The 26,092-nt window shown below is 43.3% G+C and overlaps 1 protein-coding gene across 3 annotated transcripts in view; it reads right to left on the bottom strand.

Annotated features, from left to right (window-relative positions):
- Positions 1 to 1,320: 1,320 nt before the first annotated feature.
- Positions 1,321 to 26,092, bottom strand: part of Tnfrsf21 (TNF receptor superfamily member 21) — a 76,042-nt gene continuing 51,270 nt past the window's right edge. For all 3 annotated transcript variants that reach the window (XM_031346807.1, XM_031346808.1, XM_031346806.1), the window contains exons 4-6: positions 24,793 to 25,058; positions 5,378 to 5,606; positions 1,321 to 2,783 (exon numbers count right to left, since the gene is read on the bottom strand). In XM_031346807.1, the coding sequence (XP_031202667.1) occupies positions 2,554 to 2,783; positions 5,378 to 5,606; positions 24,793 to 25,058 (725 nt within the window). In that variant the 3' untranslated portion in view covers positions 1,321 to 2,553. The remainder of the gene's footprint in view (positions 2,784 to 5,377; positions 5,607 to 24,792; positions 25,059 to 26,092) is intronic.

Raw genomic sequence — 26,092 nt, 5'->3', positions numbered from 1 at the left:
AGGAACTCTTTTCAGGTACTCTGTTCTAGTGTTAAGAAACTGTCTCACATACTTAGCTTTACAAGCCTAATTTCATCTGTAAAATGGGCACAATAATAGGAACCTGTTTGATAAGACAAATATAAAGATCCAATACACGTCGGGCAGTGGTGGCGCACACCTTTAATCCCAGCACTTGGGAGGCAGAGGCAGGGGGATTTCTGAGTTCAACACTGGTCTATAGAGTGAGTTCCAGGACAGGCAGGGCTAACACAGAGAAATCCTGTCTTGAAAAAACCAAAAAGAAAAAAAAATCCAATAAAGTAATAAAACTTTATATTTTACATTTTGTAAAATATAAAACCACAAATTTGGGTTATTAATAAAAACATTACCAAATTACTAATAAACTTAAACATACTAGTAATTAATAAATGGATTGTATGCCTTAGTTCTAAATCTTCTGACACAATGAGAACTTGACAAAATCTGTTTTATTCCCCATCATAACTGACCCATTCTTGTTTGTTCTCTCCCTCTCTCTCTCTCTCTCTCTCTCTCTCTCTCTCTCTCTCTCTCTCTCTCTCTCTCTGTGTGTGTGTGTGTGTGTGTGACATAATTCTTTTTTTATTTTTTTAAGTCAGGGTAGTCCTGGCTGTCCTGGAACTCCCCGGCTGGTTTCAATCTTAGAGATCCTCCTGCCTCTCTCTTCCGATGGACTAAAGGCATGCACCAACAAGAGGGAAGGGAAACTAGGATGATCTTCTTGAAGGCTGCCACACAAAGATGAGCGAAACCGGAAGACACTCCCAGTTCTTGACACGGGGAGTGGGGTGGTGGTGGGAGGAGGTTACAGTGCGCACAGTATCCACTTCCAGGTTCTCACCAAAAGAGGAAGTTAAAGTTGCTAGCGTTGGGTCATTGGAATTCTGCCGAGGTGGGGCCCCAAGCCCAGGGAAACCTGCAGGGAGCTTGAGATATCCCACCAACACGAGACCACATCTGCCTCACTGCTGAGAAAGCCCTCTGGAGTTGTCAGGGACACTGAGGTTTTGGCTAGAAGCCGGTGAATGTGTGCGGATCGTCCTCCAGGTAACTTGTTACAATACAAACCTAAGGTTTAACTGGGAAAGACTGGGAAAGGCTGGGCAGTTCTTATCAGAGCCACGTGCGCTGAACCTCCACGTACCTCTCCAAAAGGGACTTCTGCTAATTTGCATGATTTACACATTGGACAGGAGGAGGGTTTCAGAACATACATTCTTCCCCAAGAGATGACCAGGACTAGAACCTGAGCAGAGGCGAAGGGGAAAGTTAAGTGGTAAATACACCAAAGCCACACAGGTAACAAACACCTAATATTTATTAATAAATTAGTATACTTGAAGGCATTTTTCCAATATCAGTTCCTCACCGCTAAGCCTGCCCACACAAAGGCAGTCGACTTCTACCTTTGCATTAGAGTCTGGCGCCTGAGCATCAGAGGGCAGGTTGATAAATGAGAGCATAGTTGCAAATTTATCAGACAAGAGTTCTTACAGCTGCAGCCATTTTTGATGCAAGTGATTGGATGATGAAGAAAACCCAGCAAGACCTTGAGGGCAGACTGGATCTATTGACTATGTGTATTTAAAAAAAGAAAGAGAGAGAGAGAGAGAAGAATAAAAAATCAGAAAGGTATCTTTCAAAGCAAAGCTGGGCATAAAGTGCCACTTGGCACTTAAGGTTGGCTTTCCAAGGTGCGGCAGAGGTGTTCTTAAAAGATGAAGATCGAGTTCTTTGGTGGCCCAGGTGTCAAGCCACTGAAAGAGCAAGTCCTGGTGACTTAAGGATTTCATTCTGCAGCCCAGAGCATAGTGGTGTTAAGAGGAGCACAAGTTATCAAGCAGTGTATGGTGTCCAGATGAAAACCATACCGTCAGCGATAGTGTGATCAAGTTTCAGCCATGGATATGGACTATATAACAAGACACGAGGAAGGCGACTCAAAGCCGAATAGAGTTACAGTCATCAACAGGGTCGTCGAGTCCCTCTGTCCTCAAGAACGCTTGTAAAGGACAAACAATGTGACAAATAGTAACAATAATTAAAACAGAAAAAAAAAGTAGGTGTGGAGGTTGAAAGACTTATGTCTACTTCTAGAAGTCGCAAGATGTCATTATGTTTTTAAGAAGTTGAAAGTCTCGGAACCCAGCATATGGGAAAAGTCACACTGCGTTTATGTTAAGTTTTTAAAGTGCACAGAATAGTGTTGAAGATATATAAGAAGGCAAAAATGGAGAATATATGGAACATAAAAAAAAATCTTTAGTGGTGGGCATTTTCCAACAGTTATACATTGTAAAGGCTTTATACATTCACTTTCAAGGAGAAGGAAAGAAAGAAAGGAAGAAAGAAAAAAAGAAAGCAAGAAAGCAAGAAAGAAAGGGAAGAAGGAAGAATCCCAAACTCAAGCACCGGCCATATACTCTGTTAAACACATACATACACGCGCACACCAAAACACAAAAATCAGAAATGAAGTGAAATCACCCCGCCAGTAGGTTGATTCCCAGAATGCAGTGCCCCTGTGTTCTACAATAGGTCAGGAAGATGGCTGTACACAGAGTCCAAGAGGGTCTGGCTGGCTTCTTGGCTCTTGACCCCGATGATCTCGAAGAGACGGTCCAGTTTGTCCTCAGCCTGGGGGATCTCTTCAATTACCCGCAGCTCCTCGGGATTCAGGATGTGCAGCATGTCATCAAAGATAGGCTGCAAGTCACAGGGGTCCAGGCGGACCTGCCGCAACACTGTGTCCTTCTTTTCTGCAGGGAACAAGCCAAAGAAAAGGAAAGAGGGATGAGAGGGATTGGAGGAGCAGTTGAGGAGCTGCCTGCACTCTGGGCCTAGTAGGTTTCCCCCAGGGTGAGTGAGGGACAACACAAGCCTCTTTATTAGCATGGCCCATAAGAACAGAAAACAGGATTTGCAGGGATGTGGTGGCCCAATTCTGCAATCCCAGCACTTAGGGGTAGAGGCAGGAAGATCAGGAGTTCAACACCATCTTCCAGCATGGGTTACATGAGACCCGGCTCATAAAACAACAACAAACAAAAAAATGCAAAACAAGCAAACAGAAAACAGAAAAAGATCTGCTTAATAGAAATGAAACAAGAATCTACCTGAACGAATTCTTTTGATTTTAATCTTATTTTAAAATGATGTGTATATTATGTATCTGTGCATGCATATGAATGTAAGTATGTCTGATGCCAGGGGCGTTAGATCTCCTAGAAATGGAGTTATGTACGGGTGCTTGTAAGCCACCCAATGTGGATTCTGGGAATTAGGCCCTCTGTAAAATCAATATGTGCTCTTAACCTCTGAGCTATCTCTCCAGCACACTAGAACGGATTCTTTTTTGTTGTTGTTAGTTTTTGTTTCTTAAACCATTCATTTCTCCTGACCATTGCTACGAGTAGACAAACACATAAACATCTATGAGTAGATAAACCATGGGTGGGCATTGTTATGAGTAGATAAACACAGAACACTGCATGCAGCGAGGCTCAAAGAATAGTGGTCCAGGTAAGTGAGGCCAGGACTCAAGCGAAGGTGGAACCGTTCCAGCCCACATTGGCCGCGTTCATGTCGTAATAGAATGGATTCTTGATGTGTTAATGATATAACACTTGCCATGTCTTTAAATGGAGTCTAAATTCCTCAAAAACTCAGAAGTCCTGCCACACTTATAAACAAAAGTCCCAAGCCAACATACTCCGCTTCTCTTTACTTACAGCTGCATTGTAATACTTAAAATATATATATATATACATATATATATATTAAAGATTTTTAAATTTATGTGCATATGTGTTTGTGCCTGAATGAGTTTGTGTGCATAATATATGCAGGCAGTGTCCAAGGAGACCAGAAGAGGCTGCCAAATCCTCTGCAGTTACAGGAGGTTTATGAGCCATCTTGTGGGTTCTGGGAACTGAACCCAGGTCCTCTGTATTAGCAGCAAGAGCTCTTAACCACTGAGTGTGTCTCCAGCCCTAGTAAAGCAATGCTTCAAAAGCAAAACACTCAGAGACTAAAGGCCCTTGAAATGAGAAAATGGTGTTTCTTGGGTCACTCTGGGTAGTGCAGAAGAGAAACGTCTATTATAATCACCAAATATTTCCTTTAAAATAAATTAAATTTATTATAATATAAATTAAAATAGAAAGATATATTAAATATTAAAATATATTATAAATTGTAATTAATAAATCACAATAAAGTATATATAAGTATATAAAATGAATTACTTTAAATATATGTCTATACTTATACATGTATATACTTTATGTCTATGAAACAGGAAGTATCTTAAAAATGAAATACAGAATAAATCTATTACTTTTCACTAAGATGTAATTAAGAGTTGCCTAAAAACCAGGAAACCTCTGACAAAACCCTGTCATCGGTACTGTGTGTGTAATCAAATTCACTACCTTACTATCAAGGCTGTGTGAGGTGGCCCACTTAGAATCCCAGCATTCAGGGGAGGCAGAGACAGGAGGATGATAGCAGATTCCTGGCCAACCTGATGTACATAATTCCCAGGCTAGCTAAGGATACATTAGAAGATCCTGTCTCAAAACAAAGCTGACAGATTATTCAACAATTTATAATTATTTGAATTTATGTTTTTTAAAATAGCTTCTGTATCTCGGGCTATCCTCAAACTCACTATGTAGCTGAGGTTGACTGAGTGTTTCCTCTGATTTTTTTTTTCTTTTGAGACAATCTCATTACGTAGCCCCAGGCTGGCCTCGAACTCAGAGAGATCTGCCTGCCTCTTTTTCTTAAGTGCTGGGATTAAAGGAGTCTACCATCATACCCAGCTGACTTTGAATTTCTTATTTTCTCAAGTGCTAAAATACCAACTGAGTGCCGCCACACCGTTCTTTGTGTCTGCTGGGCTTCATGCCTGCTAGACAAGCAGCCCCAGCCCCCTACTCCATTATGCTGAAAATATGTGCAGTCTAGCTTAGAGTGAATTTTAGGATCAATTCTAAACACTAGAACTACTTCTGGCTCTCCAGATGGTTACAATCTTCATCCTTAGACTTAGCAAGTGTGGTATATAATTCTGCAAATCAGCTACATTGTCTTTCATCAGATGTCTCCCAAAGCACACACTTGATAGTATCCCAAGGATAGACGCTAATAGGCATGTATCAAAGCTGGCTCTGGATGGGACACAGCTGTCAAGAGTTTCTAGGTGTATCCATGCTAATCAGTGCTGTGGCTCCCTGGAGGACACTTTTATCTTGGAGGTCTTCCTGAACAGGTCATTCAATTGGCTCAGCTACAACCAGGCTGTGGAAGTGGCCAGGGAGATGACCCCAGGCCTCCCAGAGGTGGGTACCTTTGGTAATAAAGGAGCCATTCCTGCTCAGTGCTGAGGAGCCACTGGATGTGGAGTCGCAGCGCAGAAGGGGCTCTGACTCGTCCACGAAGAAACCCTTATTCTTGTCCAGCGGGGAGGGCTCCACTGTCAGCAGAGTGGAATTCTCAAGTTTCACGTTAGGACTGGGAATGGGGCTCGGGCTAAGTGGACTGGGGCTCATGGGGAGAGCCAGTTTGTCAGTTTCCAACTGAGGAAAGAAAAAAAATAATAATTTTATTATATAAAATCAAAACTATATACAAACAAAATGAAATTAAACCCTGCTTCTTTAACACTTTTGTTCTGTTTAATGTTTTTTTAATTCTTCCATTTGTGTGTATTTCTTATTTGCTGTGACATTATTAAACACATATACACTTTAGACAGTGTCTTACCATGTATCGTAAGCTAGCTTTGAACTCACAGAATTCCACCTGCCTCCACCTCCTGAGTGCTGGAAAGATAAGGATGTGAACCATCCCATCCTGCTCCAACAAATTCTTAAACCCTTTCAGAGTCCATGTGAAGCCAGGTGTGGTGACAGACCAATTTGGGGTTTGAAAATAGCCTGGGCGAACAAAATTTTTATCTCCCTCCCCCACAAAAAAACCCTAAAAAACAAAACAACAAAACCCAACAACAACAAAACCACACTGTCTACCCCCCCCCACACACACACACACATACACAAAACACACCACGAGCGCAAATACTGTAATATTAAAAATGGGGAGACCTGTAAGGCGATGTATACCTGTAATCTCAGCTACTCTGTAAATGGTAAAGTTGGTGCCAACTTAAGGAACCCGACAAGACACCTCTCTAAAAATTATAAGCAAAAACTAAAGGAGCACGTGTATGCACTTATTTAGTTCTTTTCCTCATGGATGTGGTCAATACTCCAACGTAAACGACTTCATGAAGGAAGGGCTTATCCCAGTTCAGCTCCCAGGTCAAGGCACACAGTCCATCCTGCTGGGAGTTGGTCCCATGACACCCAAAGGCAAGAAGCAGAGAGCAGTGCATGTAAGAATTCTAGTGTGGCTTTTATTATGCAGTCCAGGACCCCTGCCTTGGCAGTGGTCCTGGACTACAATTAAGGCAGATAGATCTCTAGGCGAGGCCTGGTGGTTCATGCCTAGCAACATGGAAGGCCAACATGGAGGCAGAATGGCACCTGAGTTTAGGAGTAGTCTCGTGGATTTCAGGCTGCCTGGTATGATTGCGGTCCTGTTCTCCTTTGAAAGAGAGAAGAGAGAGGAAGAGAAAGGGGGAAGGAGAAAGCCAGAGTTCATGTCCAATCCATTTGATCTCTCCACTCTGCCCTTTCTTTTAAGAAATGCTTCACAATTGCATTGGGCACTTATGTCACCCTCTAGCCCATTGACCTTATGCTTTTTCTGGCTTCCCAGGCATCATGGTTAATACTAATTGTCTGGTTGACAAGCTCTGCAATCACCTAACAGCCACCTTTGGGAATGCTTGTGAAGGTGGAAAGACTCACTTGGAATGTAAGAGCTATTCCACTGCTGGTTGGAATACCAGGCCAAAGAAAAAAGAGACCATAGGGCTAGGAAGATGGCTCAGCAGTTAAGAACACTCCGCCCTTGCAGAAGACCACAGTTCAGTCCCTGGTAGACACAAATGCCTAAAAATCGCAGCTCCAGAGGATCCAATGCCCTCCTCTGGTCCTCACAGACACCTTCACACATGTGGTATGCATGTATTCACACATAGACATATAAATAAAATTATTTTAAATAAATATATAAATAAATAAATTTATTTTAATTAAAATAAAATAAATACTTTTTTATTTATTTTAAATAAGTAAAGCCGAGTGCTGACATCCATTTCTCTGTTTCCTTGCTGGGGAGGTGGTGTGACCAGCTGCTCCAAGGTCCTATAAGGGGATCTTCTATTGTTTCTTGCTAGGTATTTGGTCACAGCAATGAGGAAAAAACAACTAATACACCAAGCATGGATGAATCTTTAGGGAGCAGATGGCCAGTCACACAGCTGAGAAGACCACATACACTCTCGAAGCTATTGATGACCACCTTGAGAGCACCAGTCATTCTCGCAAGCCTTCAAGTGAAAGGCTGTCAGCCTCTCCAGACAAAACACTGACTCAGATTTTAAACGATCACATTACAAAGCAGACATGCCCGCTCCCTTTTGCAACTCTTAATGACTGAGCTGCAGAGGCCACCAGTTCCTGCACACTGCTGACATTCTAGCTGGACGTTCCCGTAAACCACTGCCCACAGCTGGTTGTGAATCCAGAGTAGGTGCCAGAAGTGGTTAACATGCATCCCCAGAGGGGGCCTTCTGATCCCCAGATAAGAGTTATGCATATGCTTTGAGTTTTAATTCAATAGGCCCTGGCATAGAGCATATTGAATTAAATGCCCTGAAAGCATGCCAACATCCTCCTTTGTGCCCCCCAGTTGACAAAGAGTACTTGTCTACATTCTGGTTCTCAGGGACATTACGCTGGTTGACATGGTCCATCAATATAGCACACTGTTCTTAGGAGAAAAAAAAAAGAACTTCCCACCCACAAATTCATGCCAACAAAGAAGTCCCACCCACCTATTTCCTGTGCTCATTTAAATTTTTTCATCTTTATTTTCCCAGTAACTTTGCTAGAAGTCGGGAAGTAAGTACGAGATTTCCAGAATGATTGCACAAGGTGCTGAGCTGATGCCCGTGTAGTTAAAGTCAGGCGACTAGAAGGTGCCTCAGAGAATGTCTCCGCAGTGGAGCTTCCTAGGCAGTATGGCTAAAGGCAGAGTGTGCATGGCAAGCAAGCATCCTTCTAAAAATCTACTCTCTGGCTTTGGGTGCCTGGCTGCATTCTGAATCTATCTGAAATTTATTTGGGTTTTCCATGTAAGCTCATAGAAATGTCTTTCCCCCTTTTACCTAATATTTTCAACAATTCCCAGAGCTGCTTTACAACCCTGTATCAGGTATTGTGTCTCCTGGAATATCTCTAACAGTAAACTGGATCATCAGGCTGTGTGGAATAAAATAATGACTCTATTAATTATAAAAAAAAGTCCATGATTTGGCATTTTGAGTTTATAGTAATAAAGAACATCAATATTAAGATGACAATATTATTTAAGAGAGAAGATACTTGTGTTTGTTTGTTGGTTGTTTGTTTGTTTGTTTGTAAGACACAATCTCATATATCCCAGGCTGGCTTCTAACTCACTATGCAGCGGAGGATGGCCTTGAACTCCTGATCCTCTTGAGTCTACATCCTGTATTATGAAGTGATGGGGTATCAAAAACATGGCCCTGTGCATATTAGACAACTACTCTGCCAACTGAACCACATTCCCAGCCAGAGAAGATACCAGAAAAAGAAAACCAGATTTCCTCAGCAGAGAGCCTCATCTTCCTTAAAAAAATGCACAAACTTTGTAAAAATAACCACAAACTAGAGTAACTTAATTTATCCACTAAGCATCTTTGGGCTGTCCAAATTCTCTGTGGGGGCATATTAATTTTCTAATAGAAAAACAAAGCGTGTTATTTTTAAAAGCATCCCCACTGATAAGTATATTTCCCTTCCGCTAATTTGAAGCTACTGTGGCTGTGGAAACTTGTATTTATATTGGGCTAGAGAACAAGACTGCTGGCATCGTGTCTCTGCAGCTCAGGCCCTCTGTACTTTTGGGAAGTGTTCACGGATCCAGACCGCTCAAACAACCCCAGCTGACAGAAGAGAGGAGCCTTCTAAGACCTAGAAGAAAGGATTCTGAGAAAACAGGTCCAGAAAGGAAATGGATCCTCCAGATGTTTGTTGCACCTCCAGAAAGACTAGAAAAGCATGACTCCTTTTTGCTTGAAAGCTGTGAGAGGAGAGAAACAGGAGCCAATGAGAGAAAGAAGGTAGAGGCGGAGAGGCAGCTGGAAAGAGGAGGGACAAGGCGAAGGGAAGAAAGGCTCTCTAGGCAGCGCAAACCATAACAGTTCTATTGAGTGCACTTCCAGAGCATGCTGTTTTCTTTGGCCCACAGAGTCCTTGGTGCTCTCCTTGATTAGTCTCCAAACAGGTACGCTTAGTACTTCCAGATGCTTATTAATCCAAAGTGGCAGGGAGGGTAGATAAACAGCCACCCGTACCTTACAGCTGAGTCAGCCCTCCCGCCCCATGGTTGTTGTGATTTCCTTTCAGACTATAAGAAACATGGAAGACAAAGAGTCATCGAAATGGATTGGGTAAATACAGCAGAGTCTGGGGCCTGACGATCTCTGGGCTCTAGGGATGGTGACAGTGCATCTAAGCTACACTGGAACATGGCGGCCACCTTCTTGGCCCATGTCTACTGAGTCCTTCTCAACCCTCCCAGTTCCAAGTTGAAGGACCCACTCTGGGTTCTCAACTCAACTGGAAACTGCCACTGCTACGATGATGCTGGAAAATCATGGCTGGCCTTTCCAGAGAAGGCAAACTGGGACAGTGCAGTGTTTCTTGGCTTCTGGGATAGTGAGCCATGAACAAATGTGGGGTTGAAATCAAGTAAGATTTTGACTTGTCAGCTTTGCAACCTGGCAGCAGCCCTGAGTGTCCTTTGCCCCAGTCGGTCCTGACCTCCCTAGTCCTTCCTCAGGGTGCATTTCCTGTTCCTCACATTTAAATGCTCAAGAAATTAAATAAAATTAAAAATTCTCCAAAGTCTCAGAAAAATCACAAGTCTCCTTTACCAGCTGGGTGCCCTTAGAACGACCACTTCCCTCTGCTGACCAGCTCCCATGTTTATTTCTCAACTAAAAAGCCTAGGTTGGGTTACCTCTAAATTGCTTCTATACCAAATGTCTTACATACTGCTTGTTTTATTATTACCATTTCATTCTTTTAGCCACCTCCCTGCTATACACACATCACACACACACACACACACACACACACACACACACACACACACACGCACATGCACACTTGCGCGAGCGCACACACAAACAAATGTCTTTATCTCTCTTGGCCAAGTTATCCCCACTTAGTTCATTCAACTAAGGCTTACCAGAGCTATTGTGAGTTACCACCCAATTACGATCTCCCTGTGGTTACACAATCTGTATTCACAAAACGAATTAACAACTGTGATTCATCAGTGATCCGCTGAAGTGAAGTATTAATTATGCAGCCTGAATGCTCCTTGCCAGCCTGCTAAAATGGTTCAACTTAACCCCTTAGCCCCTGACATCCCCCAGATGGATATCAGATGGATATCACCATACTCTCTTCCCCAGGACATAGCTATGGATGCCTAGTGACCTCTAAGGAAATTCCTCATACACAAAAGCCACCCTTTCCACTGAAGAGAAGTTTTCAGCTTGCTTGTGGGAAAAAAAATTGTAATTTTATTAATGGTTTCAAGAGTGTCCTCAGCTAATCCCAAATGAAACTAATTGCTATTCCATGAGTTGAGTAGCTTGCCACCTAGATCCCATAAGTAAGAAGGGACTTTAAGTCACACCCAGGGCTGGGGATGGAGCTCAGTTAGTAGTATACTTGTCTAGCATGCACCAAGCCCCCGAGTTCAATACTCACCACCACATAAAACTGGGCATGGTGGCACATACCACCAGGTGGAGGCAGGAGGGTCAGTAGTTCAAGGGTAAGCTTAAGAAGAGCCGGAACTAAAAGACCCTATCTTTGAAAAGAGTAGGAGATGGAGAAGAAAGAAGAAAAGCCGGCAGTCATAGACTGCCAAGATGGTTCCATCCAAGCTGTCTGTAATCCATTGCTGAAGAATGGGAACCCACAGTGCTTAGAGAGGCTGAACCCCATAAACTCATCACAAACAGTACACAAGCACAAAAAGTTGCCCTGGCCTCTGGGCAGTGGAAGTGGCAGGGGCTGCCAGGGTATGGAACTCGGAACTTGATGGTCTTACCCTCCAGCTGCACAGCTGCCCTAGCATGGAAGGGTGGATGAGGGAGTCTTTAAATACCACACACTTTGGCTGAGACCAAAAATTTGTTTTCTATTTGAAAGTAGTTCAGACCCCAGCAGACCAGTGATGGACCAGATAAGAAAAACAAGCAAATAGAATTTCCACTAAAGGTTTATCTCAAGGGAACTCCAGCCACAAAGGAGTATAAATGACAAGCAGATGGGGGGTGTGATATTATCTCAAGCCTGTTTCCCCCCACCTTCCCAGCTTCACAAATAATGAATATGAAATTACATTTCAGACCATCTGCAGATCCGTGGAGGAATTTCAGCTTGAGCCCATCTTTCTTGCCAGGTCAGTATTTTGTAATAATACCTGACTATTGAATCCACTGGTCCTTATGTTAGAGAACAAGAATTCAGATGATAAAGCAATAAAGAAGTTAAATCCAGGGATGGAGAGATGGCTCAGTGGGTAAAGAACATTTGTCGCTCTTGTAGAGAGGACCTGAGTTCAATTCCCGGCACACGTTGGCATACAAGCCTCTGTTACTCCAGTTTTGGGTGATTCCATACTTTTTTCTGACCTCCATAGGAACCAGCCATGCTTGTAATTCATATACTCAAATACAGACAAAACATGCGTACACATTAATTTTAAAAATGAATTTAAGTCTATGTGCTTCTAGGATTTCAGATAAGCCAGATCATAAAAATTTTATCTGAATCTATTCATTCCCAAGTTCACAGACTGAATGCCTGATACAATGATTTCTTAACAATCTTTTATATATACATATACACATATATACATATATACATATATACATATATATGTATATATAAAAAGGTGATACATTTGAAAGAGGGGAAGAAAGGGTATATGGGAAGGTTTGGAGGAAGGTAAAGGTAAAGGGGGAAATGATGTAATATCATAATCTCAAAAAAAAAGAAATGACAAAAAAACACATTGGCTTCATTAAAAGGAGGGCAGGGTTCCTTTAAATGTTAAATGAGAGGAGACAGTAATTTTTAAAAGTATTTATATCATTTATTTGTGTATGTGTTGTGGTGTTTATGTGTGTGTATTGTGGTGTTTGTGTGTGTGTGTGTGTGTGTATTGTGGTGTTTGTGTGTGTGTGTGTGTGTTGTGGTGCATGTGTGTGTATGTTGTGTGTGTGTGTTGTGGTGTTTATGTGTATGTGTGTGTTGTGGTGTTTATGCGTGTGTGTGTGTGTGTGTGTGTTGTGGTGTTTGTGGTTTGTGTGTGTGTTGTGGTGCGTGTGTGTGTTGTGGTGTTTGTGGTGTGTGTGTGTGTGTGTGTGTGGTGTATGTGTATATGTATATGGTATGTGGGTGTGTGTGTGGGTGTGTTCAGAGGGTGTCAGATCCCTTGGAGCTGAAGTTACAGACAACTGTATGCTGCCTGATGTTGGTACTAGGACTCAGATTCAGGTCCTCTGCTAAAATAATAAGCTCTCTGACCCATGACACCATCTCTCTAGCCCTGATACTACCTTCTAAATTATCCTTCGGAAGTGTGAATTCAGAACAAGGAGTCCTACCTAAAATAAATCAAATGTACTGAACAATTTACTTTTTGAAACAGGGTTTCTCAGCGCTAGCTCTCCTGGAACTTGCTCTGTAGACCAGGCTGGCCTTGAACTCAGAGATCTGCCTGCCTCTGCCTGCTGAGTGCTGGGATTAAAGGAGAGCGTGCGTCACCTTCACAGCTATCACCTCCCAGGATTTGTTTTTCCGACAGATGGAAATGTCATGATGTTGATTCCCAAACCTTTCAGGAAACGGTGGTTGGTTATTTGATATTGGGAGTCACAGACATGGGATAATGGATTGGAAATAGCCACATACACAGAGATAAAGCAAGTATGTTGAAATAAAAATAATTCTTGACAAGCCACTTCTTTTCTTCTTTCCTCTTCACCATCCTGGTGCAGACCTCAGGAGGCACGCAAAGAGGTGTGTTTATTGCGTAAGGAAGAAACTGTGCTCACTAACACTTCCAGTCTAAATCACCAATTAGCAGGCAGACAGCACAGGCCCTCCACTGTCTAACTCTCCCTAGGGTCACGGAAGGTCATGGGATGGAAGTAGGCGCAGGAACAGAAGCCAAGGTGGACCTCCCCGGGAACTCCAGGGCCAAGCCACAGAAGAAACATCGATGAATGGACAGGGAATCTGGGAGCTAAAGCAAAATCCAGCATGACCTTCTCCATCGTGGAGAGAAACTCAATGCTAACCTGGCTAGCCCATGCCTGAGGCCACTGGGAGATTATTTGAAGAGTCATTTCCTCCCACCTTGATTAGTTGAGGCCGAGACAACCAGTTAGGCTTTTACTACAACTGAAGTCTTTCTGAAGACTGCATAAGTTAGCCACGGATTAATTAGCCAGGGTAGATCGCATCTTAAAACCCCTAATTCCAAATCAAGGTAGTTACTGTACTGTTTCCTCTCCACGGCATCCAAGAGTTCTGACCATTCATTCCTGAGAGTTAATTTCAAAAAAAAAAAAAAGGCGGGGGGAGCCCAAAGATTTAGCTACGTCCAAGTGTGAACCCTCAATCTTTGCCCCAAGCAAAAGAACTCTTCATTTCCCCGGGTGCGCAGATGGAAAGCTGCGGGAAGCCACAAGACGTGCTTCAAAAGCAGCCAAAGCTGGTAAGAACCAGCTGGCTCCGGAGGGCGGGAGGGAGTGCCCCGCCCAGCTGCTGGGGCGGGTGTCTGTAAGCTGTCCAGGCTGCCGACAGCAGTGGCACTGCCTTTGCAGCCCGGAGTTGACTCACGGGAGAGCTTTCTCAAAAAATAAAGGAAGTAAGGAAGAGAGTAAGCGGGCTTTCTTGGTTGTGAACGGGAACCCACTCACGTCTTAGAATATTATAGCCAAGCTCAGCACAGTAGGGATCCTGGGAGATCATGCTCTTTAGAAGCCGGGGTTTCCCTCAGTGCAGTTTTAAACACGAAAACACGTTGCATAAACTTTTAAAAAGCTTGTCTGAGGACCCGAAGAATGGAAAGCAATTTCACAGGAAATAATGCCTTGACCGTAAAAAGACTCAAGATAGTCTTTGTTAGTAAGTTTTTGTTTTGTTTCTTGAGACAGAGCCTCTCTATACAGCCTTTGCTGCACTAGACCACACTATATATGAGTGTGTGCTCGCGCGTATGTGCGTGTGCGTGCGTGCGCGTGTGTGTGTGTGTGTGTGTGTGTGTGTGTGTGTGTGTGTGTGTGTGTGTGTGTATACATATACCAGGCTGGTCCTGAACTTACAGAGATCTGCCTGCCTCTGCTTCCTGAGTGCTGGGATTAAAACTATTCGCCACCATGCTTGGCTCAAGTAAATTTTTTTAAAAGATTTCTCCTTATATTTTATTGTTTAAAACATATCACACCTATCTATTTATTGTGTGTGTGTGTGTATGTGTATGTGTTGAGGTCGGAGGTCACTTAGGTGTTGTTGGATCTCTCCTTCCACAGAGTAGGGATAGAACCCGGGTAGCCAAGTTTGACAAGCAAGTGCCTTTACCCACTGAGGCACCTCAGGGGCCCTCAGTTAGGTTTTTTGAGCCTGACAGATTTGATTAAATTAGTATCGCTTAATACATTCAATGAATTTGTGCTGTTATAACCTCAACACACCTGGTTTCAAGCCTGACAGTACCCTCTCAGACTTCAAGGTTTCAGCCACTAGGCCCTGTTCCCACGAGGTTATCCAGTGTGTGAGCAATTTCCTGTGAACTGTTCCTCAAGTCTGTATGTACACAGGACAAACAGCCTCCACCCATGCTGTCCTTGAGGTTCGTGATAACTTCTCTGATAAACATGTAGACACTTACCTGCGCTGGCATTTGTGTGACTCCTACTCTTGGGATAGCAAACATCACAGGCAGTGAGTGTCTAGGGTTTGCATCTCTCTGGATGTCTAAGTGTGTAGAAGGGAAAGATTTCTGGTTTTGATTTTTTTGTTTGTTTGTTCATTTTCTGAAAGCAAAAGGCAAGGTGCCTTTCCTGTCTGCCAGTCTTGAGGGTAAAGTTCTGCATATGTTACAGGTCCTCAGCTTCCTGTCTAATACCCACTGACTCTTTTTTTTTACTTTCTACGAATTACTTTTTTGAGGAAATTCGTCCTGTGCTGTAGACAATCTCCCCTAGCTGTGTTTATCTGCTCAGGTTAGAACACCGAACACTATGCATTTCAAAAGACAAACTAACTACGACATCTCTACGAGGGGTGTGGGGAGGGTGGCAGATCTCACTGTAGTGTATGCCAAGTGATCCAGGATTAGACTTTTAGAAAGACTTGTGCGCATCTTCCCTGTTCTTTGCCATTTTTAGGAACACTCCACCAAAGACGGGATTATAAATACACAAAAATATACCCCTCCACCCCATGTTTTTGGCAATGATTTACTTTAATGATAGGCGGTTCCACGCTTCCTGAGTCCGACTGGAGGTAAGAGGATGTTTCCCTGGTGACAATTTTTAATAGGAAAATCAAAAGCGATGTTTGTCTGTCCTTCAAGGAAAATGTTGAAGTCAAAACAGCTGCACAGTACCTGCACACAGGCCATTTTCTCACGAGCTAGTAGTGACTGGTTAGTGAGGACTTGAGGTCATGACAGACTAGGGGACAGTCTAGAAACACGGGGTGGAGAAGCCTGGCCAAGCTGGAACTGTCAGATTATCCCCTTGTGTGTTTGGGCTTTGAAACAATAGAATAAAATGTGTTTTCCTGTTCTGGTAATTGATGGAGAAAGCTGGTGAGGGTATGCATTAAAAAGATGAAAAATACCGTCAATAATAGGCTTAGCCCGTTTGGAATACTGAGTCAGGGTCTCCAGAGGAGTTAAGAAAAAATGGAAAAGATTTTTAAAACCTTCAATCTCTTCATAGCAGTTTCAGAGAATATATTTTTAAAAATGTTTTCCCCATACCTGACCTTCTTAGAAGCATGACAACACCCCTGGTTGTCTGTCCTTTGCTACTTTCTGGGCCATGCCTTGGTGCCAGTTATGGGGCTCAACACATAAGGAACATGAGATTAATGTTTACTAAATAAAGTGCCTGTGTAAAACCGCCCTGCCCTTTGCAACAGTGACAACAATAAAATAATCATAGTAGTTATACAGTGCGCGTGTATGGTGTGTGCCTGTGTGGTGTGTGCATGTGTGGTGTGTGCCTCACCAGTGTGTGAGGCAAATAGTGTATCAAGACGATTTCTGAGCCAGGTGGTAGTGCATGCCTTTAATGCCAGCAGTTGAGAAGCTGCTGACTCTCCATGAGTTTGAGGCTAGCCTCGTTTACAAATTCCAGGACAGCTAGGGCTACACAAAGAAACCCTGTCTTGGAAAAAAAAAAGTTCTAAATGTGGTAGATGGATTCTCAGCAGATGCTGGTCTACTCTCCTTTGCTTCACAGTTATTAGTTCATTACACTAAAGCAGTGGTTCCCAACCTTCCTAATGCTGTGACCCTTTAATAGTAACATAATTATATTACAAAGTTAATCTTCATATGTAATATTTAATGTAGTATATTATATAAGAATTATAATTAATAACATTCATATTGCATAACATGATTTTATATTATTAATGTTATAATAATATATTAATATTTAATATAACATGTAATAAAATAATAATATAATTCCTTATGTTGTGGTGACCTGCACCCATAAAATTATATTCCTTACTACTTCATAACTATAATTTTGTTACTGTTATGAATCGTAATGTAAATATCTGATTAGCAGATGGTCTTAGGCGACCCTTGTGAAAGGGTCATTCAACACCCCCAAAGGGGGCGTGACACACAGGTTGAGAACCACTGGCCTAAAAGAAAACAGAGGAGCCACTAAGATCCACGTCGTTAAGATCCATGTGAAGCACAGGACTGGGTCTTCACACCCTTCTGGTTCAGAAGAGCTTTTGGTTCAAAGCTGTCTGGAAGAAACTGAAGCATGGAGACAGAATTGGGCTTGCCCACATTCGCACATCGAGTGGAGAAAACAAAACTCAACTCTGACCAGGAGAAGCTCCAATCTGCCACTCCCCATTATCTGTTATTGAAGTCTGAAGCCCTGCATTTGATGGGGGGGGGGGCTCATTAGAACCTCACTCCTGTGTCTTCCTTACTATAGACCAGTCCAAAGTTTCGGTAAAGTATAAACTGTTACTACTGAGCCACGTAAAACAGAATGTAAGAAAACCCTCGTTGTTTGCAAAGGTGCGCGGGGTTGAGAAGGCCCTCCTGCGCACAGGCAGGTGAGGCTGACTGCTGCAAACAACAGAGAAGAAAACCAAAGGGCTGCTCTGAGTGAAAGCACGATCCTGTCCTTTAAAACACACAGGGATGCATCAGGGTCAGTGTCCTGGGCATGTCTAGAGTAAGAATACCCCCTGATGCTGTAAGCTCTCACACACATTTCCAATGGAACATCTGCTCATGTCTGTGAATTGTAATTACCAACCCTTTATCCTGGAGAGGGATGCTTTGAGAGGCAGGGACCACTTTTCTTCACCTAGCGCCAGGCAAGCAGCTAGCGCATCACAGGGCCATTGTAACTATAGAGCATCTTTGGTTCTTGTTTTGTTTGTTTGTTTGTTTGACAGATTCTTACTGTGTACTCTGGCTGAACTTTGTAACACAGGCTGGCCTCAAACTCTTAGCAATCCTCCTGTTTCAGCGTCTTGTGCTAGTAGCACAGGTGTGTCACCATCTTCAGCTGAGATTCTGGGACTTAGTAATAAGTGAATCAGCCTGAAATGCCACCAAACATCTTAAGTCTCTTCACACATATGTCTCCTTTGGGCCCCATAACCAGCAACATGAGACACCCCTGAGCCTGAAGATGTCAGCAGGCCCTCAGCGACTGTCCTCTTACTACCCTGGAAGTTCCCCCAGAGCCCACAGGCATGCTGTGATCAAGTAACGTATCCTTAAATGACCCTCTATGCCGTAGTGACACAGCAAAGAGCAGGGGCCAGATCCATGCACGTTTGGTCTTTAGGCCTAAGGACAATAGGGTCTATTTTCTAGAAAATTAACAACATAAAAACAGACCTCACTTGAATCACCAAAAGCCAACTGAGATGTACAGCTGGTATTTATGCCAACTTGCTTTCACAACAGTTCTGAAAATTACTAGTCCCAGTCAGACCCATGGATATGGACAGCTGCTGCACCCTGCAGCTTGGCGGCCAAAAAACGCCAGGAGCTGTGTGTGCTATCTCAGCAGAGAAGCCCACTCCTTCGCTAGCAATTGGGATTCTCCCAGCTGCTAGAGCAGAGCAATGCCACCCAGTACCTAGCACAAAGGCTACTATACAAGACTGAAGGGAGGGGTGGAAGGAGGTTGGAGAAAAGGGGAAGAAAGACAACAGAAGCGTGGCCAACCCCTCCCATCCTGAGAGGGGTGGGTCTCCACTGTGGTATGGCAAAGTCTAAAAATTCCCTAAAGACAAGGAAACATTCAAGTAAAGAACAGCAAAATCTGCTGAGTTCCAAGGCTGTTAGATGACAGTGTGGCCTCACCTACCTTATCTCACTGGGCAGAGAGTGTGACGGTAAGAGCCCTGCACCACACCACTCTTGGCAAGCAGCTGAAGTCAATGAAAATTCTGCCTCTCTCTCTCTCCTCCTCCCTCCTTCTCTTCCTCTTTATGTCTTCCCTGTCCCCCTTTATTTTTTTCTACTTTCTACAGAATCTTGCTGTGTTAGCCCAGGTTACTCTGAAATTTACAGCTCTCCTACATTAACCCCCTAAGGATCATGGGGATGTTTGACTGCACTTAACTTTCTGTTGTATCTACTTAGTTTTATTTTATGGATATGAACATTTACCTTCATGTATGTATGTATGATGTATGTATGTATGTATGTATGTATGTATGCCTTATGCCCAAAGATGCCAAAAGAGGGCATCAGACACCTCTAAAACAAGAGTTGGAGATAGAGTAAGCCTGCATGGGGTGCTGGGAACTTAACCCAGATTCTCCACAAAAGCAGCTGGGGCTATTAATTGCTAAGACATCTCTCCAACCCCTTAGTGTAAAAAAAAAAAAATTGTTGTTTTAAAACAGGGTCTCTCTCTATATAGTTCTGACTGTCCTGGAACTCAATATGTAGACCAGGTTGGCCTCAAACTCACAGATCTGCCTACTTCTACCTTCTAAGTTCTAGGAAAGACAAAGTAACATGGTGAGATCTGATTTAAGAAAAGAAAAAAAAAGTCAGAATGAAACTAAAGGTGTTGGTACTCAAACCAAGTTGTCAGATTGTTCCAGAACCTCACCACTAGCCATAGATCTCACACCTTGTTTTGTGTATCCCAGAGCATGACCAACAAGGTACCATTTACTAGGTTTAAATAGATTAAGACCTTGAATGTCAGTGCACCCAGGACTTTCGGGAATCCTGTTCAATTTGCGTGGGAATTCAAGGCCCTCTTTACCCCACCAGAGGGAAAGGGGTTGTAAATAAAATGAACAGAAAACAAATACGGCACTCACTAAGCCTATCTGTATTCACAAAGGGTTAAAAGTCAAAGGAGGGAAAAGAAGAAAACATAGGTTAAAGAGAAAACCTAGAGATCCAGCTAGCCAATGTCATTGCTCTTGAGAGCCAGGAACTGGAAGAAAGCATTGTCTTCAGACACACCTTTGTTTTCTTGCAAAGGAAAACATTCCAGGCAGCCCTGGCTCAGGCAGGAAGGAATAAATCCTTACAGTTAGCTGGATTTTCTAGTTCTTGGGCACTTGAGCCCCACCCCCCACCCCCCCACTCCCCCACCGCCCCCGCAACTCTCCGCCTCGGCAGACCATCCACTCCCAGAAGCCTGGAAACCTGGTGGGCCTCCCCGTCCAAAATTTTGTGACCCCCAGCCTTGAGGATTTAAAAGGTCCATTATGTATGTGAGTTGGAGCTGGTTAGGAATAAGCCGGGAAGTCATTATGTCTAAAAAAGAAATAAACAATACATGAACTGCTTTCTGGCGGCCACGCCACACTCATTCCCAAAGCAACCACAAGCAGCATGTTTTGTTGCAAGGAAACTGAGGCAGAGAAGCACAGTGGTTTCCCCAGGGTCTTCAAACTGAGTATACCCCCCAAGGAATTCGGCAGCTTGTCAATCTCCACTCTCCTGTTGTTCCTGGAGTCTTAATGGCTGCTTTCAAGAACAGCCAGTACATTAGTCCTCCATCCTCCTGGACTCGCTCTCTTGGATTACACAGGTCTGTGTGGAGTTGCTTTCATAATTCAACTGTAAGCTCTCTTTGACTTCGTTCACTGTGCCTTACACATCTGTAGGGCCCAAAGTGCTTGGCATCCTACTGTGCTCATAAATTCTTACAAAATGGAGATTTCAAAATAAAATCTGCTTCATCTACTTGCTGTTCCAGGAGGAGAAGCATAAACCCAAGCACTAAAGATACCAAAAGAGGAGCTGGCAAGATGGCTCAGCGGGTAAGAGCACTGACTCCTCTTCCGAAGGTCCTGAGTTCGGATCCCAGCAATCACATGGTGGCTTACAACCATCCACAATGAGATCTGACACCCTCTTCTGGTGTGTCTGAAGATAGCTACAGTGTATTACGCCAGAGCAAGCGGGGCCGGAGCAACCAGAGGTCCTGAGTTCAATTCCCAGCAGCCACATGATGGCTCACGGCCATCTGTACAGCTACAATGTACTCATACACATAAAATAAATGAAACGATATCAAAAAAAGTAACTGGGAAGCCAACCTTCTAATTCCTAGCTATCCCTCAAAACTGTGGTAAAATAATATTTTTTATTAGTTATCTGCTTATTTATTTGGTACTGTGTGACCCCAAACTGAAAGTGTTGTTTAAATAAAGAAGAATGGCCCAGGTAGTTAGATAGAATATCCCAGGCTGGCCTCACAAACTCTTCCTATAATGGAGGATGATCGTGAACTCCTGATCCTCCTACCTCTATCTCTGGAGTTCTGTGATTACAAGACATGTACTACTTACACTGTCTGGTGTATGCAGGTCTGGAGATGGAACCCAGAGCTTCCTGAATACGATGCATATTACTCTACCCACTGAAATACATCCCCAGCAGCCTAAAATCTTTAACAATGAAAGCAAAATGTAAGAGATAGATAAGTAGGATTAATGTTTTCTGACACCAAGTGAAAAGTACACATTCATAACATACTTTGTAGTTTAAGTATGGATGCCATAGTCCTCGTGGTATTCATTTAAAATAAGGGGTGTGTGTTTGTGTGCGCAAAAGAGTATTACCCTTTTGTTTGTTTGTTTAATAACTTTGTTTGTGGGAGAAGTACTAGAGGGACGGCACACTTGCTGACAAAAAGGACTGAGTTCAATTGCCAGCACCAACGTTGAGCATCTTACGACTTTCTATAATTTTGATTTCTTGGGTGAGGACACAGACACACACACACACACACACACACACACACACACTTTTTAAAAGAATTTGAATAGATCCGTCAAAATCCCATTCCCCTCCAACTATCATCCCACTCGCTGCTTAGCTACTTCTCCCAAATGCACATGCCTGGAAGAAAGGACACAGTTCTGAAGGATCTTGTTCCGCTTTAGACATTAACCTTTGCAGAAGAAATCTCCTGCAAGATGCACTTCACATCTCGGGTGAAGAACGAGCCAGCCTCAGGAGGGCCTTAACGATGACCACCATGGTTCACACAGGACCAGCTGGTCTGGCGAGCAGTAACTAAAAGCCACACTAATGCCAACCCATCTGAATAGCAGCATAAGGTAGGTGTTCTCAGCCTCACGAAGGGAAGAAACATTAGCCTTTAAAAATGAGTCATTTTTACGCATTAAGAGTCCATTAACTCCTGGGGCAAAGTCCCAAGTCCTTAGTAGTGCCACAAAACACAGGAAAAGCAATTCCACCAGAAAATGTGAAGAGCGAGGCTTAATTATGCCCCCTGCTTTCTGAGTCTCTAACTTGATTCAACAAATCTCAGAGAGAAGCTATGGATGGCGGATTATTCCATACTGTGCAGTTGTTTAGAACTGGCAGCCAGGAATCAGGCTTGTTGGCTCCTGAAATTAGAGTAAGAACAGGACCCAGAATGTTGCAATACAATGATGCACATTACTAAAACATGCGATAAGGAGTTTAGTATTGCCCTCCAGGCATGCTTCATAAAACCCAGGCTACAGGAAAAACAAGCTGGGAGCTACAGGGTGCCTGAGAACACGGTCTCTCAAAATACGGAAGGAAGGAAGAAAGAAAGAAAGAAAGAAAGAAAGAAAGAAAGAAAGAAAGAAAGAAAGAAAGAAAGAAAGGAAGGAAGGAAGAAAGGAAGGAAAGAAGGAAGGAAGGAAAGAAGGAAGGAAAGGGAAGGGAGGAAGAAGTAGTTGGATTTTCTTTTTTTCTTTTTCTTTTTTGTACTGAAGAGATGAGAGAAAGAAGTGTGCATAAGATTTTAGCACACTAGAAGAGACACTTTGTGTTTTAATTCACTCTTATAAATTTCTTATGCCTCTTAGGTTATTAATTGTTCCATTGCATACCAGTCATCTCTTTTTATTTATTTTATTTTAGTTAGTTTGGGTTTTGTTTGTTTGTTTTGTTGGGTTTTTTGTTTTGTTGTTGTTTGGTTTGGTTTAGTTTGTTTGTTTTTTTTTTTATGTTTGGGGGGGTGGTTATTTTGAGACAGGGCCTCACTATGTAGCTCTCTGGCTGTCCTGGAACTCACTCCGTAGACCTGGCTGGCCCTGAACTCACTGAGATCCACCTGCCTCAGCCTTCCAAGTGTTGGATGGATCAGAGGCATGCCCCACCATGTCTAGCCACAGTCATCTCTTATCCTTTTGGGACCATCACAGATTTGGGATAACCAAGTTCTAATGGGGCCTAATTTGCACTATCTTCCTCCTCAGTGTGGTCAAGGAGACCAAGAAGTTCACTTCCAAACAGCCGAATCCATCTTCAGTCTGCTGTGGGCCAGTCCCTCCCCCTAAAGCCAACAATCAGGAAAGCAGATTTTTCTCTGCCCTCCCTCTATTTTAACTGTAAGCACCTTATTTAGATGGAGGATAAATATTCCTTTTGCTTTTCTAAATTCATCTATGTAAAAGCCTAGCTGTAGCTGTGTACAGTGGTCCTCAAAAGTTAACTCTTAAAATTCCACAGCACAGAGCCACAGAGGTGGCTTAGTGGTTTAAAAACACTGGCTGTTCTTGCAAAGGACCTGGGTTTGACTCCCAGCACCCACACAGAAGCTCACAACCATTTGTGACTCCAGCTCGAGGGGACCCTACATTGTCTTCTGGCCTCCGATGGCAACACACATACATGCAGATGAGATACACATACACATTGGGATGGCTTGTATATGCTTGACCCAGGGAGTGGCACTATTAGGAAGTGTAGCCTTGTTGGAGTATGTGTGTCACCATGGGCATGGGCTTTAATACCCTTGTCCTAGCTGCCTGGAAGTCAGTATTCTGCTAGCAGCCTTCAGATGAGGATGTAGAACTCTCAGCTCTGCCTGCACCATGCCTGCCTGGATGCTGCCATGCTCCTGCCTTGATGATAACAGAATGGACCTGTAAGCCATCCCTAATTAAATGTTGTCCTTTATAAGACTTGCATTGATCGTGGTGTCTGTTCACAGCAGTAAAAGCCTAACTAAGACAACCTATAAAGAAGGCTTGCAAATGTGATCACTGTCAAAAAAAACTGGATGTAACCTATCTTTGATCACTCCTCTAACAAGTGTTAGAGCCCGGATTCAGATTCAGGGTTGTTTGGCTCAAAAACTGGTGCTCACCAGTAACGTATACGCCTAGAACGTCCTCAGTTTCCCATCTGACAAAAGTGGTTAAATAACCAAGGCGGGTTAGTCCTCTTACCAGTTGCTCTTGGTACCACTGAATTCTCAGGAGGTAAGACCAAGCAAGGAAGGCCTCCTTAACTAAGCCAGATAGCTCACCTGAGTGTGTGCACACCCTCTGGAAGAGGAAAGATTCCGTATTTGATTTTATTCAAAACGTGAAAAGCAAAATGAGGTTTTAAGCTAGTTTTGACAAAGAATAGTTTTGAATGCATAGCCTGATTCTGGAACATACTCCATACTGGAATCACCTAGGAAGACTAAAAAACAGACGATTCACAATGCCCCCCTTAGGGATTCTGTCTGACAGGTGTACAGTGGGGTTCCAAGCATCAAACAACGTCAGAAGTCCCATGATGACTGTAAAACACAGCCACTGAAGACCTCTGCCCTAAAGAATAGAGGTATGCTTCTAGTGTGTGCCTCTGTGTGTGTGTGTGTGTGTGTGTGTGTGTGTGTGTGTGTGCTTGTGCATGCCCATGCTTACCCAAACACCAAATATCAGCTGTTTTTCCTTGCAAGCATACCTGCTTAAGTGTGAAGTTCTAGGACAAATAGATTAATAGCAAAGCACAACCATGGAAGGCTCACATTACCTGCGTAGTATCTTCCATCAGCCCACGAATCTTCTCTACCACATCATTGCGGCGGTGCTGGCGCAAAGCACTGATGAGCTGGGCGAGGCTGGCCTCAGGGCCACGGATGGTCCAGTGCTGCAGAGCGGCATAGGCCCGTTCATGGTCTGCAGTGTATCCATTGGAGAAGGCAGCCACCTCCCTCTCGCTGGCATTGCAAAGAAACTGATAGATGTCCTTCCACTGGCTTCCCACCTGGGCTGCGACGAGCTTCAAGATGTCAATACCTGTGCCAGAGATAAAAGAAAATAAAAGTATATGTAAGCGTGCTCTAGAAGGAAGCTTTTCTGCTATGCTGGGTCAGATAAATGAGTCATCTACCATAAGTAATTGGCATACACAGCCCATCATGGGGATAGCTTGACACCACTGTAAACTCTATTTTATGGAGGAAAGATGTGGATTGCTGGCAGAACACTGGTCTAGCATGCATTCGGTGCTGGATTAGATTCCTAGCAACACACACACACAGAGAGAGAGAGAGAGAGAGAGAGAGAGAGAGAGAGAGAGAGAGAGAGAGAGAAAGAATAAACAAACAACCAAATAACATGAGTCTTTTGACAATAGGTTAGCTTCTGAATGCACAGCAAAAGAAAGATTGCTCTTTGTAGTGCTACAAATTGTCCCCAAGAACTGCTTTTGAAAGCAAACTAATGAAAGCAAAAGAATCATTGTTACTACTAAATACAACGGCAATAAAATAAATCAGAACTACACACACACACACACAAAATGATGACTTCATGAAATTCAGAGAACCAGAAACCACAAATGAAGACTTTAGTGGACTTGACACAGCCTTGGCTAAGTAATATGCACATTCTAAGACCAGTGTCTTCTCTGTCAACTGAGCACACATCCAACTGTTCCAGTACAATGGGGCCTTGTTTAAGAACATGTAACTGGGAGGCTAGAGGATTGGTTCAGACTGCTCTCGAAGAGGCCTCGAGTTCTAGCATCTATGTCCAGTGGCTCAAACCCACTTGTAACTCCAGCTCCGAGATTCTTACATCTTCTTCTGTCCTTTGAGGGCACTGCACCCATGTATACACTCCTACCCCATACACACAGAGACAGACAGACAGACAGACAGACAGACAGACAGACAGACAGACAGAGACAGGGAATTAAACATAAAGTAACTTTTTATACATAAACATCTACCGTAGTGGGACATAGCAGCATGTGTCTGTAATCCCTGAACTGGGCATCTAAAGGCAGAAGGATCAGTTTGAAGGCAGCCTAAGATACATGGTGTACA

The sequence above is a fragment of the Mastomys coucha genome, unplaced genomic scaffold, assembly GCF_008632895.1.
Source record: "Mastomys coucha isolate ucsf_1 unplaced genomic scaffold, UCSF_Mcou_1 pScaffold3, whole genome shotgun sequence".
In the NCBI taxonomy this organism is placed as follows: domain Eukaryota; kingdom Metazoa; phylum Chordata; class Mammalia; order Rodentia; family Muridae; genus Mastomys; species Mastomys coucha.
The sequence above is the reverse complement of the archived record's forward strand: the minus strand, read 5'-3'. Positions and strand labels throughout refer to the sequence as shown.